The following is a 16,579-nucleotide window of genomic DNA, read 5'->3' as shown; positions in this document are numbered from 1 at the left end:
AACAGATCCTTTCTAAAATCACACTAAAATACCAGAGTTTTAATAAAAGCATAAATCTACAAGGCCAAAGAGAAAAAGGAGAGGAGATGACAGCTATATACTTACAAATCTGGAAAGCAGATGAGCAACAGCCTCAGCAGATCTGGGAAAGCTGAAACTTTACGGGAGAATCCCAGAGGCAAGACTACTCTGGCTGGATATAGATTTCTTGGCTTCACATTTTTCAGGTATTGCTCCTGTCTTCTATATTTTAGGGTTTCTATTGAAAATTTCATTTCTTTTATGACTAACGATGTTTAGCATTTTTCTGTGTGTTTTTTCTGCTGTTTCCATTAACAAAATCAAATATCTAGGGATAAATCTGATGAAAGATGTGTTAAGACCTCTAAAGTAGCAATAACAAAATACTGTTGAGGGAAAATAAAGACCTAAATGAGTTGACAAGATTTCCATATTTATGGATTGTTAAACTCAATATTGTTGTCATTATCTGCAAATTAATCTATAGACTGAATGTAATTCTAATCAAAATCCCAGCAGTGTTTTTTTCCTTTTTTAGGAAATTGACAAGCTTCTTGTAAAAGTTATATGGAAATGCAAAGAATAGCCAAAATAATCCTGAAGAAAAATAATAAAATTAAAGAACTTAAACTATTGACACCAAGACTTAAAATACAGTTACAGTAATCAAAGCGGCGTGGTACTGATGCAAGGCCAGACAACAAAGGGACCAGAAGAACAGAATAAATACCCGGAAAAAATATATATGTGATGATTTGGTTTAGGACAAAGATTCTGCTACAGTAATAAATGGTACTGAAGTTACTGGATAAGCACAGAATCGCAAAATGAATCCAAGGTAAATCATAGCCTTAAGAGTGAAAGCAAACAAGTTTTTAAACAGAACAAAGAAAAACAGTTTCATGACTCTGAAGTCGGCAAAGATTTCTTAAATAGGACGTGAAAAGCACTAAGCAGAAAAGAAAAAAAAGTAAACTGGACTTCATTGATAAACATAAAAAGTGTTGGTCCAAAGGCATCATTAAAAAATAAATCAAGAAGCCACAGACTGAAAAAATATACTTATTACATATATTTAACTAAGGACTCAGATTCAGAATATAGAAAAAAATTCCTACAAATCAACAATAAAAAGACAACCCAAACTTTTAAATGGGCAAAATATTTAAACAGGAGCTTCACAAAAGAGAACACCCAAGTGGCCAATAAGCATATGAAAAGATTCTCAACATCACTATCCATCAGGGATATGCAAAATAATGCTATTATAACAAGTGTTAAAAAAGAAATAACAAGCCCCAAACGGGGTCACTTAAACCCAGGACAGGAAACCAAGACAGTTTCAACCCCCCACCACCCCAGAGATGTGACCTTTACAACAGCCCATCTGAAATGTCCTGATCTGCACTGGTGAGGTAACTGCCTGAGAAAGACCGACCCTGCTGTTCCTCCCCCAGTAGAAGACAGCCTGCCTGAAATAATCCTTTCTTTTCATTTGCTAACACCTTCTCGCCCCCTCCCCTCCTTCTATCTATAAAAACCTGCCATTTCTTACAACCCCTCCTACTGCTGCTGATTCTTGAATTTCTGAATAAAGCCAATTAGTTCTTCAAATTTATTTGGCTGAATTTTGTTTTTAACAGTGTAGAAGAATTAATTAGTCATATATTCCTAGAAGGAGTAGTAAGTGGTTCAACTACATAAAAACTGTTCAGCATTTTCTTAAAAAATTTGGCATTACTTCCCCAGGACCTAGCAATTCTACTCCCAAGTAAATACCCAAGAGAAGTGGGTTCTTGGGAGCACCAAAGACATGATCAAGAATGTTCACAGCAGCTTCATATGTAATAGCCCCAAACTGGAAACAACCTACATGTGCATCTACAGGAGAATAAATAAACAGATTGTACTATAGTCATAAAACGGGATAAATCAAAATACACACAACTTGGATGAATCTCACACATTAAGTTGAACAAAAGAAGCCAGAAACACAATAGTGAATACTACGATTCCATGTTATGAAGTTTAAAACCATGGGTAATTTATCTATGGTAACCAAAATCAGCATAGAGATGATCTCAGGGGAGGGGAGGGGAGGCAGGTACCAACCGGGAAGAGACCCAAGAGGACACACAACAAGATGAAAGGTTCTTGGTCTTGATTTGAGTGTGGCTGGTAGATGTGCACACGTGAAATGCTTCAGATTTGTCCACTTTAATGAATGTAACTTATATTTCAATCAGTAGCCTCCCTCCGAATGCAGTAATATTGTTAGGGAACCGTTGACCGAAACCGCCCGCCTTGGGCAGGCACTATGATAACTGCTTGCCTGTGTTGTCTCACAGCAGGAGGTCCTGATAAAGAACACGGTGCTGCCACCGAAAACTAACGGGGAGAATTCGGGAGGGGCTGAAAGGAGAAGGGAGGAGACGCCAGCCCATAATATGTCCTGCCAACCTCCCAGAAACCCTCGTGCTGGAATCCATCTTGGCTGAGAGATGCGCATGCCACCAGGAAGGACCCTGAGTCACCAAATATGGGCCAAGCAAGATGATTGGCCAGAGACAACCTGAAACTAACCCCATCACCATGAAACCCGAGACTTCGAGCCACGTGGAGAGCAGTCCCCCTGGGTTCCCTTACCCTATTGCTCTCTGCCCGGGCGCCCCTTACCAATAAAGTCTCCTGCTTTGTCAGCACGTGTGTCTCCTCGGACAATTCATTTCCAAGCGTTAGCCAAGAGCCCGCTCTTGGGCTCTGGAAGGGGTCCCCCTTCCTGCAACAACATAAGGGACCTAATGCAAGAACCACCCCGATGAGCCTAACACTTGGAACCATGAAAGATAAGTTTTAATCAGCAGTTTTAAGCTACTCAGTTTCAGGACGGTTTTCTAGGCTACGATACAACAGACAACCAGGACAGAATGTGCACTGGCCGTGGGTGCTGCTGCACCAGTAACCCTAAAACAGGGGGCTGTGGCTTTAGGGCCAAGTGGTGGGCAGAGCTAGAAGGGCCTTAAAGAAACTGTCTGTGACGAGCTGAACACTAATAGGGAGGAAAATGTTACTGGAAGTTGAAGAAAAGAGGACCCTTTTTAGGTGGTGCCAGAGATTTGGTAACCCTGTCACCCCAGGTAACACAGAAAATAGAAGGAGTCCCCAAAGAACTCACAGACTTAGCTGGGGGTGTCCGGGCAGAATGTGGAAAGGGACAGCCGACTTCTAACTGCCTGTGACAAAATACAAGAAGACAGAAACTAGAGAGAGCACTAATATGTTTCTGAGACAAATTTAGAGGAAATACAAAGGTGGCAGGACCTACCGGATTCAAAAATAAAACTTTCTCACCCTCAGACCCTCCCAGCAAAAGAGTCACAAGCCTCTTGAGGACAAAGGTAAAATCTTAGGGTGCGGCTGTCTGCCCTTTGCAAAGACCTCGGAATGAGCTGAGTACCCAATGGGGTTTTAAGAGTCTTAGGACTGCGCTTTGTACACTCAGTTAAAGATGAGGCTTTTACATTTTTAAGTGTCATCTCCCAGCAGCCTCCCAGGCAGCCCTGGGTAGGGAAGGATCTGTCTCAGAAAGAGACGTAGGGATGGCTTTTATCTAAGCGTTGATTATAAACGCTGTATGTAAAAGTGCCCCCCACACTCTTAAAGGAACTGTACTAGCTGGGATTGAAAGGGACAGAGACAGCACGAAAAGAAATGAGGACTCTGGACCCCAACCTTCACAGAAGGAATCAGGCTGGGGACGCTGAGAAAGCTGCTCAGAGGTCCACACAGGCAGGGAGGCTGACTCAGAACCAGGGCCCAGAGGGAAGAGAACTGAGTCCTGAATAACAAGCGTTTTCTGACCTTGGAGCAGGGAAGACGGGTGGGAATCAGGGTTTCGACAGATCACCAACCCCAGCACCTCCTTCTGCCCCCATTCCTTCCTGAGTGGGAATGTCCCCGGCCTCCTACTCCTCCATCATCATTTTATAATGTGGCGGGGTGGGGGGAGTGAGGTGGCCCACAGGTAACCCGTCTCTTTAGTCCACAGGTCTTACACTGACGGGAACTCTACACCTGAGAAGCCTCCTCTGCACCGAGATGAGTTACGAGCTTCTGCGCTGATGTGGTAACCAGAGGAGACTCGGCAGACCTTTTACTCAGCACTCAAACACATTCAAAGGACACAGCTGACTCTCCTCCAGCCTTTGGGGGTTGAAGACATAAAGAGCCACCAGACGCTCAGCTGGAAGCCCCGGGGGCCAGGCCCCGGACACAAGGGCAGCCTGTGTCCCATCCAAACGCAAGCCCAGCCCTGACTGAGCTCAGTCTCTGCACTGAGGGCTTCTTCTTCCGTCTAGGCGATGGGTAACAGCTCAAGTGGGAGAAAACATCACCTGGAGCCTCTGCAGGTATGTTTACATACAATATCCAGCACAGAACTGAAAATAATCAGCTGCGGAAAGAGGCAAGACCACGTACCAGAAAACCAAGAGAAGGCAAAGTCTCTGAGAGGTTTTTCTTTTTTGCATGGAAACGCCGATTTCCTCAGACACGGATATCTGGGGGTTCAGAGTTCTTCACCTCATCTGTGTCTGCCAACCATTCCCCTTCCAAGCCTCAGAGACCCCCGTCCTTCCCACCAATGCCCTTACCTCAGCGGAAGGGACCACTGGGCTTACGTACATTAATGATTGTACAGTACTGCAACCCATAGGATCAGGCCTTGGGCCTGATCATCAGCCATGTCTGTCTTGCATCTATAAGAGATAAAAGATTCTTTTAAGGCTACCACAGAGGCATCCTATTTATTCTCCACACATTCTACCTCCAACCCAGGGAGTTCAAGGTGCCAGGGGCTGTGCTGATTTTCCAGCAAAGACAGCACACCCCAAACAGCAGCTGTGATGGCCATTACCACCTGGTGAAGCCTGACACCCTTCAAAGACTCTTCAGGTCTTACCTCCCTGCTCTCTGATCTCCTCCCATGGCTAAGCAGTGGCCAGTCCCTGTGGAAGGCATGCAGCCCACAGAGGTCAGCCTCCAGGCACACAGCCGAGAAGAGAAGGAAGGAAAGCAAGTCAGAGAGTAACCAGTACAGGCCGCGTACCTTCTCAGGAAGGCACTGCGGAAGGTGGTCCCCCCAACGAGAGGGACAAGCAAGGAAGAGGAAGACATGGGTCAGGGGAGAGGGGGCTCAGCACAGGAAAGACAGGAGGGGAGTAGCCAGGGCGATGATGAAAAGAAGTCCTAAGACATCAGTTGTCAAGAATCTTAGCAAGTCAATTCTGGAGGGAGAGGACCAAATTTGAAGAAAAAAAATTTACTTAGAGATTACCTGAATCATCAGAATACAATGTAAGGAGTTTCAGAGTTTTGATAGAAAGTTGAGGATGAATTAGTGATGGGCACATAGAAAACTGAGGAAATGAAAGTTTTAGGTAATTATTAATTACAGGAAAGACACAGAAAGTACAGAAAGGAAAAGTAATCCTAGTAGTCTGCCTGGGTCACCTCTGAACAATATCTACATAGTCCTAATGAAGACTTTCTACTCTGAACTTGTCCTATTGTACAAGTAGCTATTTTACAAAATTGTTTTTTCACTCTTTGCTCTGGAGCTGCCAAATCACCCAGGAGTCACATAATAAACAATGGCGGGGGGCACCAGTGGTCCAGGGATCACATCCTGAGAAGCAATGATACTTCACAGTTTAGCATTCTGTGCCACACAGAACCCTTCCTCCTTCCTTCTCTCAGGGGGAGTTCCACACTTGGTCTGAAGTTTATCTTAGTATCCTATGTGCTCTAGAAACTTACATGGACAAGAGGTACATTTAATGAAGTCCAAGGATAAATGTAAATATTTAGGAAAAATACAAATTGTTTTAATGTTTTTAATTGAAAGCACAATGTGGCATTTCTCTTTGAGGTTCAAAATTCTTAGTATTATTAAAATAAAATTAATGGAAATGCTTGGCCATTTTACGATGAGAGAAAATAGTAAAATGTAAATTGGAGTTGAATAAGTATAGAATATTTTAAAAGTTAACTTACTCGTATGAAATCCATAAGTGTATTATAAACAAAGGCTCCTCTGGGAAGAAAGAAACAGCTTCCAGGACTCAGATCATGGAAGAAGAAAAGTTCTTGTTCCTAGATTAAAACAATAATTGCATGTCATTTTCACTGTCGTTGCATAACATTTACTGTATACAAATGATACACTAGGAATAAAACATATACTCAGTTATTTCCGATTCTAATATTGACATTCCAAAGTCCTTCAGTACCGTACTTGAATCTAACTACATGTAACAGCACATGTAAAATTACAACTCATATTTATGGTTACTTAGCTTTGAACTTGGCTTTTATTTCACCTAGTATTTACTGCTGATTTCCTCCTCGGCACTCTGGAGTACATATCTCATGGGGAGACATGGCTGGAGGTGGGCTCTGAGTGACGTGACATCAGCATGGCCGTCATGCTTAGAGCCCACCCTGGCGGCCACCACCACCCAGTGTCCGTCCTCATGCCACCTTGCACGCTACCCAGCAGAGCCGAGGACATGGAGCTCCACAGCAAGTGCCTGGCCTGTCATGTAACAGCTCCTACATGGCAGGACTGAGAGTTAAACCCAGGTCTGCCTCCTTGCAGATCTTCTTTGTTTCTCCTCTGCTTCCCAAATACAAAGTATATTATCAAGTATACACAATTTTTTAAAAAAGGTTATTTTTATATCATGATAAAAATGAAAGGTGCAATTGTTTAAATCTAATAAAAAATACAAGAAGGAAAGAGGTTAGAAGACATTGGGGTAGGAGCGTGAAAGAACTCAGCAGCAAACCATGAGCGCCAGCAAAACAGAAGACAGGAGAGGAGGAGAAGAAGAAATGTTAGTTTTAAGACATCCTAGTTCTGAGACACGGTCGCAGGCCAGCTCAGCAGCGCTCAACGCGGCGTACCTTCCCAATCCTCCTGTGATCCTGGGTCTTGGCCTCCTCCTGCAGCTTCTCCCAGGCTGTCATCATCTGGTCATCAGGAAAGGATATCCCGTAGACCCTCTGCAGCGTCTCCATTTCAGGGTTACCCTCCCAATATGTTGAGGAATTCTAAACATCAGAGGAGATTTGGGTAAACACACCAAACCCTTGGTTACAAATAAAACTGCTCTGAAACATGTACAGTTGGTTCATACCAGGGGCCTGAGCTACCGTGGACTTTGGTATCAGCCGGGTATCCTGGAACCACTGCCCCGTGGATGCCAAGGGATGACTGTACACAATTCCTCACCCTAACATCAGCATAGCTTACTTAAAGATGAGTTTTTGTAGACTTGGAATCTTAAATTGTTTCTAACTAAACCTTCCCAGCCCAAATTATACCATTAATCAGTAAATTATGTAGTCAGTCTGCTGTGGATTCTAGGGATGAAAAGTAAGAAAGAAAGTGTGGAAATGAGGGAAGGCCAAGCACCGAGTGCATCACCCAGGAGAAGGCAGTGGAGGAAGAGGTGTGGGGACATGAAGGCCAGCCTTGCTGACTGTCATCACCCTTCCTCCACCTGTGAGAAAACCAAGGCCTGGGAAGGGCAGGACGATGATGTCAGTCTCAGGCCTCCTGATTCCAGAGCGTGTTTTCTGCATCATACCACTCTATCCCTTTTTTTTCTCCGTTTCCTACAGTATGTTATTCTCACATGCACATAAACATTCTTGTTCACATTAGGGCAATTCAAGAAAACAATAGTATGCAGAACAATATTTTAATATAGATGAAAAAGAAATGCACTGTAACACTTATAGTAAGGTTAAATGATAAACAATTAAAGGCTACATATAATGTTCTAATTACCAAAATTCTAAAAAATTATATTATTTTTAGAAGCCCATATAAAAATTAAATATGAATGTAGTGTTTCTAAGAGGCATGGTGTTCAGGTTATAAAAGATATTATTGAACTACTGTCTTATCTAGTTCATCTTAAGTTTACTATATTAAGAAAAAAATCAATCCTTACCTTGAAAATTTTTATCGCTTTAATTTTTCCAGTGTGGCTTACATGGGGGCCTTTACAAAGGTCAACTAGTGGACCACACCTGTAATGAAATATTTAAAACATGCCCAGGCACAGTTATAGCTTTGGGGACTATTCATTAGAAACCATGTTCTATGTTTTGGGGCAATGTTTAATTTAGGAACAACTTAATTTAAATTAATTTTTAATTTAAGGAGCAGGAAAGAGGCGATTCACCTAGTCTCAGATCCCAGCCTTCTCTCCTTGGCTCACATTCAAAAGCCACAGAATCATTGGAAAGAAACTGTGCAGACAGAGACACCACTTTTCATTGTCACACCCTAAGGCTCCTGAAAACCTTCACTGTCTTAAAATCAGATAGCCATTTCCCTGCTCTACACTAATTTTCAAAACCAAAATTATATGACAGTTATAAAAAATGCATTAAGTTGATATTTTACTTTAAAAATAAACTTCACCAAACCCACAGAACGCACAACACCAACAGTGAAGCATGATATAAGCATCAGTGTAGATGGATTGTAACTCATTTCCCACCTCTGGTGGGTAATCTTGACCATGGGGAAGTTGTGCATATATGGGGGCAAGGGTGTATGGGAACTCTCTGCATCTTCTTCTAAATTTTGCTGCGAACCTAAACGGCTCTAAAAAATAAAGTCTACTTAAAAAGTAAATAAATTCAAGGGCTTTTGTTTGTTTGTTTTTAGGCCCTCTGATTTCATGACAAAATGTCTAATTGTCTCTTGGTTTAGAAAAACAGCATACCGACTTAACAACGTAAATCTCAGGCAAAGGTTTAGATCAGAGATGACACCGCTATTAAAGCACACGGGGCTGCAGCTGGGGACTCACCTGCACCTATAATGAACAAGGGACCACCAAACCCTAACAAGCGCAGACTTTTCTCCAAGTACAGAAACATTAACAGAGTTAAGATACCAATAATGTGGGTCTAAGGTGACTTAACGTCAACCAATTTAAGGAAAATTTAGTAAAGAAAGAAAGTTGTTCCTTAACTATTCCAACCAATTTTAAGTATTTTTAAAGTTCACTGGTTAAAAAGTTAAAAATTACAATGAATACATAAAGGGACTGGATTATTCACCAAAGTACAATGAAGCTTTAAACATGAAAACATCATTTCTCTGAATGACCAGGCTTTAATGTATTGTTCTCTGTCCAAGATGGAGGTTGTAAGTCAATGCTCAGAGAAATGGAAAAAAATGCCTGATTAGCATGAAAGACTTTAATAAGCTAATCTTTAAATAATTCCATAGAAAAAAAAGCCGTTTATTTTCAAAAAATTAAATACAAGCCATTCCAATTGATAGAATAAGCATCAATGTTAACCTAAGTTAGAAAAAAAGACCCAAAATGTCAAGTATTAAAAGCCAGAAATTTAAAACTTAGCATATCTTTTCAATTTCTTCATTTATTTTTAAACTTTAAAATGATTATACTGACACTTATTTGTATTACAGGTAATAAATAACAAAATCTTATCAGGTCATTGGAGAGCAGCAAAAATAAGATAAGCATGGTATCCACCTTCAGCATAAAACGGCCATGTGTTCATCTTATCATTTAAGAAACGCACTGTGGGGACCTCCCTGGTGGTGCAGTGGTTAGGAATCCACCTGCCAATGCAGGGGACATGGGTTTGAGCCCTGGTCCGGGAAGATCCCACATGCCATGGAGCAACTAAGCCCGTGCACCACAACTACTGAGCCTGCACTCTAGAGCCCGTGAGCCACACCTACTGAGCTGGCGTGCCACAACTACTGAAGCCCACGCGCCTAGAGCCTGTGCTCCGCAACAGCCACCACAGTGAGAAGCCCGCGCATGGCAACGAAGAGTAGCCCTTGCTCACCGCAACTAGAGAAAGCCCACGTGCAGCAATGAAGACCCAACGCAGCCAAAAATAAATAAATAAATAAATAAAATTAATTTTTTTAAAAAAAGAAATGCACTGTGCACAGCTGTGCATAAAGGGGGTACAATTTTACTCACAGTACAATTAAGTCAGAGAACCATAGTACTTGAATGTGGAAAGGAAGTTCCCTGTGGAGGATATTTGTGGTCGTACTTATACAGGGACCAGGTCTTCTCCGATGGGACCGTGAAGGTTACAGGCAGCCAGAGAGCAGGACACACAGGAACAGAGACGAGCAGTACCCACAAGGCAGCTGAACAAGTGGCCAGTAAAAGGGGTTGGGAGCCTAACGCCCAGCAAAACTAAGTGGTTTGGGTAGGGGCTCCCGCTGGCCTCTGCTTCCCACCACTTCTTGTCTCACTGTGAGTCCGGCTGACGCCTGGAGGGTAATGCTCTTGGACCCCAAGCAGTGGAGGGCATGGTAAGAGGCAGAGAATCACTGCCCGAGGAGATGGCCCATGACAGCTCCCACCGCCCCTCAATAAGAATGTGGGAGGACAAACAGAATTCCTTTCCCTAACAGTCCCCCAAAATGTGAGGCCCTGAGAACACAGTCTTACTCACAGGGAGAAAGAGGCTGCTATAGCTAACATCCAGAACACAGAATGTGGGTTTTTAGTACCATCCTGATAAATACAAATGAGACGATAACAATTCCCCTTTGGTGATAACATTTCAGAGTCCCCACCTACAGTAGTACTATACCAACCATGCCAATTTACAAATAGACCACCCACCAAAGACACACTTGCTACTGTTAATGCCTTCAGATGTACCACTGAGCAGTGTTTAAAATTCACACACATTTTACCTGTAAACTGTGGTCGTTGGCGTGTTAATCTTCTCCTTCAGGATGCGGCATTTAAATTTATTGTACTACAAAGAAAAATACATTTACATATTATCACACAAAATGTTTAAGTGGGAAAAAATGTTAACTTTTTTCAACACACACTGAATGGGCGTCTGCTATGTTCTAGGTGCTGAGACCGTGGGGATACAAAGAGCCGAGAGCCCAGAGCTGTGCCATCCAGGACGGGAGCCTACTGAGCATTTGAAATGCAACTGATCTGAAATGAGGTGCACCACAAGGGCAAAACACTGGATTTCAGAGGCATAATGTGAAAAGAAGAAAATAAAATAGCTCACTAATTACTTTTTATGTTGGTTACATGTTGAAGCAATATTTTTGATTTATTGGGTTAAATAAAATGTTATAAAAATTAATTTCATCTTTCTTTTACTTTTAAAAGGTAGCTACCAGAAAATTTAAGATGACATATGTGACTCAGATTTGTGGATCTCATTATTGGACAGCACTGTTCTCGAAGATTCCAATTTTAACTACATGAAGTAAATAAAATTCTGAGGACATGTAAAAATTTAAAAAGGGAACCCTCCTGCACTGTTGGTGGGAATGTAAATTGATACAGCCACTATGGAGAACAGTATGGAGGTTCCTTAAGAAACTAAAAATAGAATACCATATGGCCCAGCAATCCCACTCCCGGGCATATACCCAGAGAAAATCATAATTCAAAAAGATACATGTACCAAAATGTTCACTGCAGCACTATTTACAATAGCCAGGACATGGAAGCAACCTAAATGTCCATCGACAAATGAATGGATAAAGAAGATGTGGCACATATATACAATGGAATATTACTCAGCCATAAAAAGGAACGAAATTGAGTTATTTGTAGTGAGGTGGATGGACCTAGAATCTGTCATACAGAGTGAAGTAAGTCAGAAAGAGAAAAACAAATACTGTATGCTAACGCTTATAAATGGAATTTTAAAAAGCGGTACTGATGAACCTAGTGGCAGGGCAAGAATAAAGACGCAGGTGTAGAGAATGGACTTGAGGGCACGGGGAGGGGGGAAGCTGGGATGAAGTGAGAGAGTGGCATGGACATATATACACTACCAAATGTAAAATGGATGGCTAGTGGGAAGTTGCTGCATAGCACAGGGAGATCAGCTCAGTGCTTTGTGATGACCTAGAGGGGTGGGATAGGGAGGGTGGGAGGGAGGCTCAAGAGGGAGGGGATATGGGGATATATGTATACATATAGCTGATTCACTTTGTTGTACAGTAGAAACTAACACAACATTGTAAAGCATTTTTACTCCAATAAAGATGTGAAAAAAAAAATTAGCAGAAAACCCCAAACAAAAGAGGAAAACCCAGAATTTTATATGGTATTATACATATTGCTGAATTCAATAGCCGGAGTACTAACAACACTCAGAATTAATCAGATTCATAAAACACACATATGAAACTATTCACCTGGCCCTTTACCTACCTATGTCTGCATTAAAAATTCAACCAACCCGTTTGGAACAATTTGGTGAGCAGTGGCCAATTATTTGTTAAAACCAGTCGTCTGTGTTAAATATTGTTCACGTTCCCGGCACGAAATCACCTTAAACAGGTCCAGCAGGGCCTCCTTGCTGACTTCCAACCTTTCGAAAGGCTGCTGCTCTTTGATGATGGCCTTGCACGCGGTCTCCAGCGCTGGCAGCTCTGTGCTGGACACGGCCCTGCAGGGAAAAGCAGCGAGAATCAGCACAGATTGCTCAGACATGACCTTAGACCTGTGGCCTTTGTCACCAGCTGACTAGCCTTCTACATCGAGGAACGTGGTACTTTACTGTCCAGGACTTCAGAGCGTCAGTCATCCTTTCACAAGGCAGGTAACCCTACTTCTCAAAGAGGGAGACGGAGGCGTCAGCTGATGAACTGCCCTCGGTTCTCTGAATAGCCCCGTTGGACACTCCCCAGCTGGACCGCAAGCTCCTCCGGGGCCTGATCATCTGGGCAGTCTTCCTCATTCTTCACACATTTACGGTTTTGTTCAAAAGCGTAGTGTGGAGTGTGCGCCATGCCCCTACCCTAGACCAGGAGATCCAGGCTGGGAGGAAGCTCTGAGAGCGTGAACTGCAGGTCAGCCGGCCTCCGCTGGGCAGCCCCGGCTCCTCTCAGAAACCCCTGTCTGTGCTCACACCCCTCCAGCCCTGTGGGCCACCTGCATTCCTCAAACAAGCCGCACACACCGTAACCCAGGGCTGTCCCACAGAGGCCTGGGACGTTCTTCCCCCACCAGCCTCAGAGCTCGCTCCCTTCCTCCCTCCGCCCCACTCTTGCTTCAAGGTCACTGAGCTCTCAGCTGACCGTCTGCCTGCTCAGGCCCCCACCTTCCTTTCACAGCCCTCACCACCTCGTCACCTCCGACAGCAGACAGCTGTGTGTCTGTCTATGTCTGTCTCCCCCATCCAGACTGCTGAGCCCACGAGGACAGGCTGATCTGTCCAGTGCGGAGTCAGCAGCACCAAGCCCGGAGCACACAGGAGGCGTCAACACATCCTGCGGAATGACTCCTGGTGGGGGGGTGTCCAAACAGGGGACTACACTGCACAGGCTGGGAGCAGGAGCTGCAGAGTGCCGGGCGCTCGGTTAGGGACGGGTCACTTTGGCAGTGTGGAGGTGGCAGATGGCGGGAAAATGTACCACGGTCGTCCAGGCAAGGACGCTGGGGGTCTATGTTAAGGCAGAAGGTGGGGGAGAACTACTTAGGGGATAAAACTGGCAGAACTGGATGGAGTGACTGAGGGGGCGGGGTAGGGGGTGGCAAGGAGCAGGGTGGGCTTGGGAGGACCCTCAGGTTCTGGTTTGAGAGCTGGTGGTTTCCTTAAGGGCGACAAGGGATATGGAGAAGGAGGTGGGCCGGGGCTGGGCCTGCTGCTCGTGATTTCAAGCACAGATCTACTTGAGGAACGTGAGGCCTCTGCGAACCAGCCCCTTTGGTACCAGCTGTGGGACCTGTGTGGCAGGGGTGGACAGCGCCCTTGACTGTCACGGCGCAGAGCTGAACTATGTTCTCTCCAGGGATTAACCCTACAACTCTGGTCCGAATTAGTAGTTTGCCCTAGCCAAGTCTCAGATTACATAAATAGCATATCACATCCTTCTCAAGAAAAGAAAGAAAACAATTTGAGAAGTTACCCTTGAATCTAAACTCATAAAAAATAATACTGTTCATAAATGGTGACCTAATCTATAATCACATTCTGCAATAGGTATTCACTACACTAATGTGTAACCACTATAAACACATGCACTCAGAGGCATTACCTGTCTTCGAGGAACATGTCGTAGTAGAACCCGCAGTCGGTGGGTGGCCCGCAGCACAGGAGACCCCCGTAGCGGAGCTCCAGGGCTTCCCCGAGGACGTGGGCACTGGAGTGCCAGTACACCTGCGGGCAGGACAGAGGCCGCGGCCACGACCACGGGTCACAGGAAGCCATCAGGCAGACAAGAGGACAAGCAAGCACGTGGATACAGTGTAAGGGGACAGACACTGGGACACAAGGCAGCATCAATCTCTGGCGACTGCTGACGAGAGATGCTTCCCTGAGCCCTCCCTGGAATCCCCAGCAGCCGGCTGCTTGGTTCTAATGTGCAGCTGCTGCTCTGTGTGGCACTGAAGCCCAGCTCCTAAACCACTTGCTTCTGTGCCTTAACCACCAAGCAGAGCAGCCGCCCAGAGCAGGTCCAGGCCCAGCGCAGAGGAACGCCAGGGAGTGCCAGGCATAGGCCCCCTTCCTCCTCCTCCGGGCAGCCTCTCTGAGTCAGATTCGAGGCCACAGCGGCTGCTCATGACATCGCTCACGTTAACAAGATTCTGCGTCTACACAGCAGTCTTCACGCGCTGAATAGCACGTGGCTGTGGAAGTTTGAAAGATAACTCAAGACAGAGGGGTCACTGAGGACTGTCTGCTGGCTGCCGGGGTCCCCTGGGCAGGGTGTACATTAGTCAATTCACTGCAGTCCAAGGGCCAGTCATTAGCTCTACAAGTTCAGAAAGTTGATTGGGTTTTGAATTACCAAGGAATCAATGGTTTATGGATACATTAAAACTAACCAGTCACCAGATATCAATAAATATAGATGCCAAAGGAACAAGACAATCGAGTCCTCTGGCAGCACTTTCCTTAATTAAATAGGAAACAAACTGCAATTAGAAAGCTGTCTGAGATAATAAACCGGAGTAGAGGGAGTTAGCTGACTGAGCAGGCTCTGTGCAATCCCGACCCGCGGCACCAGGCCTAGAGGGTCAGTCCTTGGGGCAGAGCCCTCTGCTTGGGATGGTACAGGATGGCAGGCTGGCTGCCAGCGTCAGCCCAAGTACCTTCTTCAGTGCATTGTGCACACCTGGAAATTGCCTGAGCCAAACACTGTGTTAGGTGCTGGAGACACAAGAGAGAAAGAAATGAGAGCCACCGGTCTCATGCGGTTTGCAGCCTAGATGGGGAGAGGGCAGGCAACAAACCTCTAAGTGCATCATCGCAAGACGAGAAGAGTATTTAAAAGAAGATGAACAGGGCGCTGTAATCAAGAATCACAGCGGAGGCCCTGTATTCACAGCGTGGTTAGGGTTGGGGGGATGTACCACTCAGCAGCTTGAGGAAGGCTGACAGGTAAGAACAGGCCAGCGACCATGCAGGCCTTGGAGAGGGATTTGAGTTTTATTCTAATGCAGTGGGATGTATTAAAAGGTTTTAAGCAAAAAAGAAATGACTGAATTTACATTTAAAACATCGTGCATCACAGAACTAGCAGCTTGGGTTCATACATCTGGTTTTGTTTACACCTCAGATAAGTACCTTGTTTACACCTCAGATAAGTACCTATGCTTTCTGAGCATGAGGTCCCAGCAGCACATCGCTGACTGCTCCTGGGACTTCAGCAAAGATTTAGAGCAGAATGAATACCCACATACATTCTCCTGCTGGACAGCATGCTTGCAAAAGGAAATATCTATTAGATACATTTTAAACTTGAAAGCTCTACCATTTTATAAAATGCTCCTTGTTTCTGGTGCACGTATTTATCAACTTTACATGAACATTCTTGCTGTCACTTTCGACATGAATTTACCTAGAGGGTGGGGACTATTTACTTTCATATGTTACATCATGCACTAAACAGTCTTGTAAATAGAAGCATCTTTTAAAATAGAAGTTTAAGAGTTTGCTATATAAAGGAGACAAATTTTTCTGTAAAGTAAAAAATGCTTTACAAAATCATTAATTTTATCATCTTGTAGATCTGAGTTTTCTAGATTTGCTTTTCTAGGATTTCTTTTTCATGGATATGCATTAAATATTCGTAAATGGGTTTATGCTCAAAATCTTAATATGTTCATAGTAACAGGAAAATAAAATCCAAGAACAACAAAAAAAGTCTCTGTTACTAAATTACACTAAAAGAAGCATCAAGAGCTTGGAAAAGTTACTGAACCATCCTGAGCCTGTGTACTATTAACACGGTACCTGTGCGAAAAGGTAAGTGCAGACTCAAGAAGATAACATACACAAGGGGCTGGGGCTGGTGCCTGGTACGGAACATTCTCATTTTCATAAACAACCACAAGTATTTTGGAAGCCCTGCAATGTGACACCAGGTGCCATGTTAGTATCAGGGTAGGCAGAGGGGTGGGCTGATGAAACACTCTAGAAACATTCCCCAAGATAATATGATAAATAAGTTTTCTCTTTCATGATGTCACTAAACACA

General features: G+C 44.1%; 1 protein-coding gene across 4 annotated transcripts in view; it reads right to left on the bottom strand.

Moving 5' to 3' along the window:
* TARS3 (threonyl-tRNA synthetase 3) overlaps positions 1-16,579 on the bottom strand; it is a 51,819-nt gene that overhangs the window by 25,387 nt on the left and 9,853 nt on the right. For 3 of the 4 annotated variants that reach the window (XR_014260298.1, XR_014260299.1, XM_082448637.1), the window contains exons 5-11: positions 14,135-14,256; positions 12,426-12,543; positions 10,805-10,869; positions 10,071-10,121; positions 8,043-8,121; positions 6,988-7,134; positions 6,076-6,174 (exon numbers count right to left, since the gene is read on the bottom strand). Coding sequence is in view for 2 of the 4 variants with exons in the window: in XM_082448637.1 (XP_082304763.1) it covers positions 6,076-6,174; positions 6,988-7,134; positions 8,043-8,121; positions 10,071-10,121; positions 10,805-10,869; positions 12,426-12,543; positions 14,135-14,256 (681 nt within the window). In the remaining 2 variants the exon portion in view is untranslated. The remainder of the gene's footprint in view (positions 1-6,075; positions 6,175-6,987; positions 7,135-8,042; positions 8,122-10,070; positions 10,122-10,804; positions 10,870-12,425; positions 12,544-14,134; positions 14,257-16,579) is intronic. The other variant, XM_082448638.1, reaches the window with a different exon arrangement.

Source organism: Balaenoptera physalus (genome assembly GCF_965194825.1).
Source record: "Balaenoptera physalus genome assembly, chromosome: 2".
NCBI classification, from domain to species: domain Eukaryota; kingdom Metazoa; phylum Chordata; class Mammalia; order Artiodactyla; family Balaenopteridae; genus Balaenoptera; species Balaenoptera physalus.
This window is presented reverse-complemented; position numbering and strand designations above follow the sequence as displayed.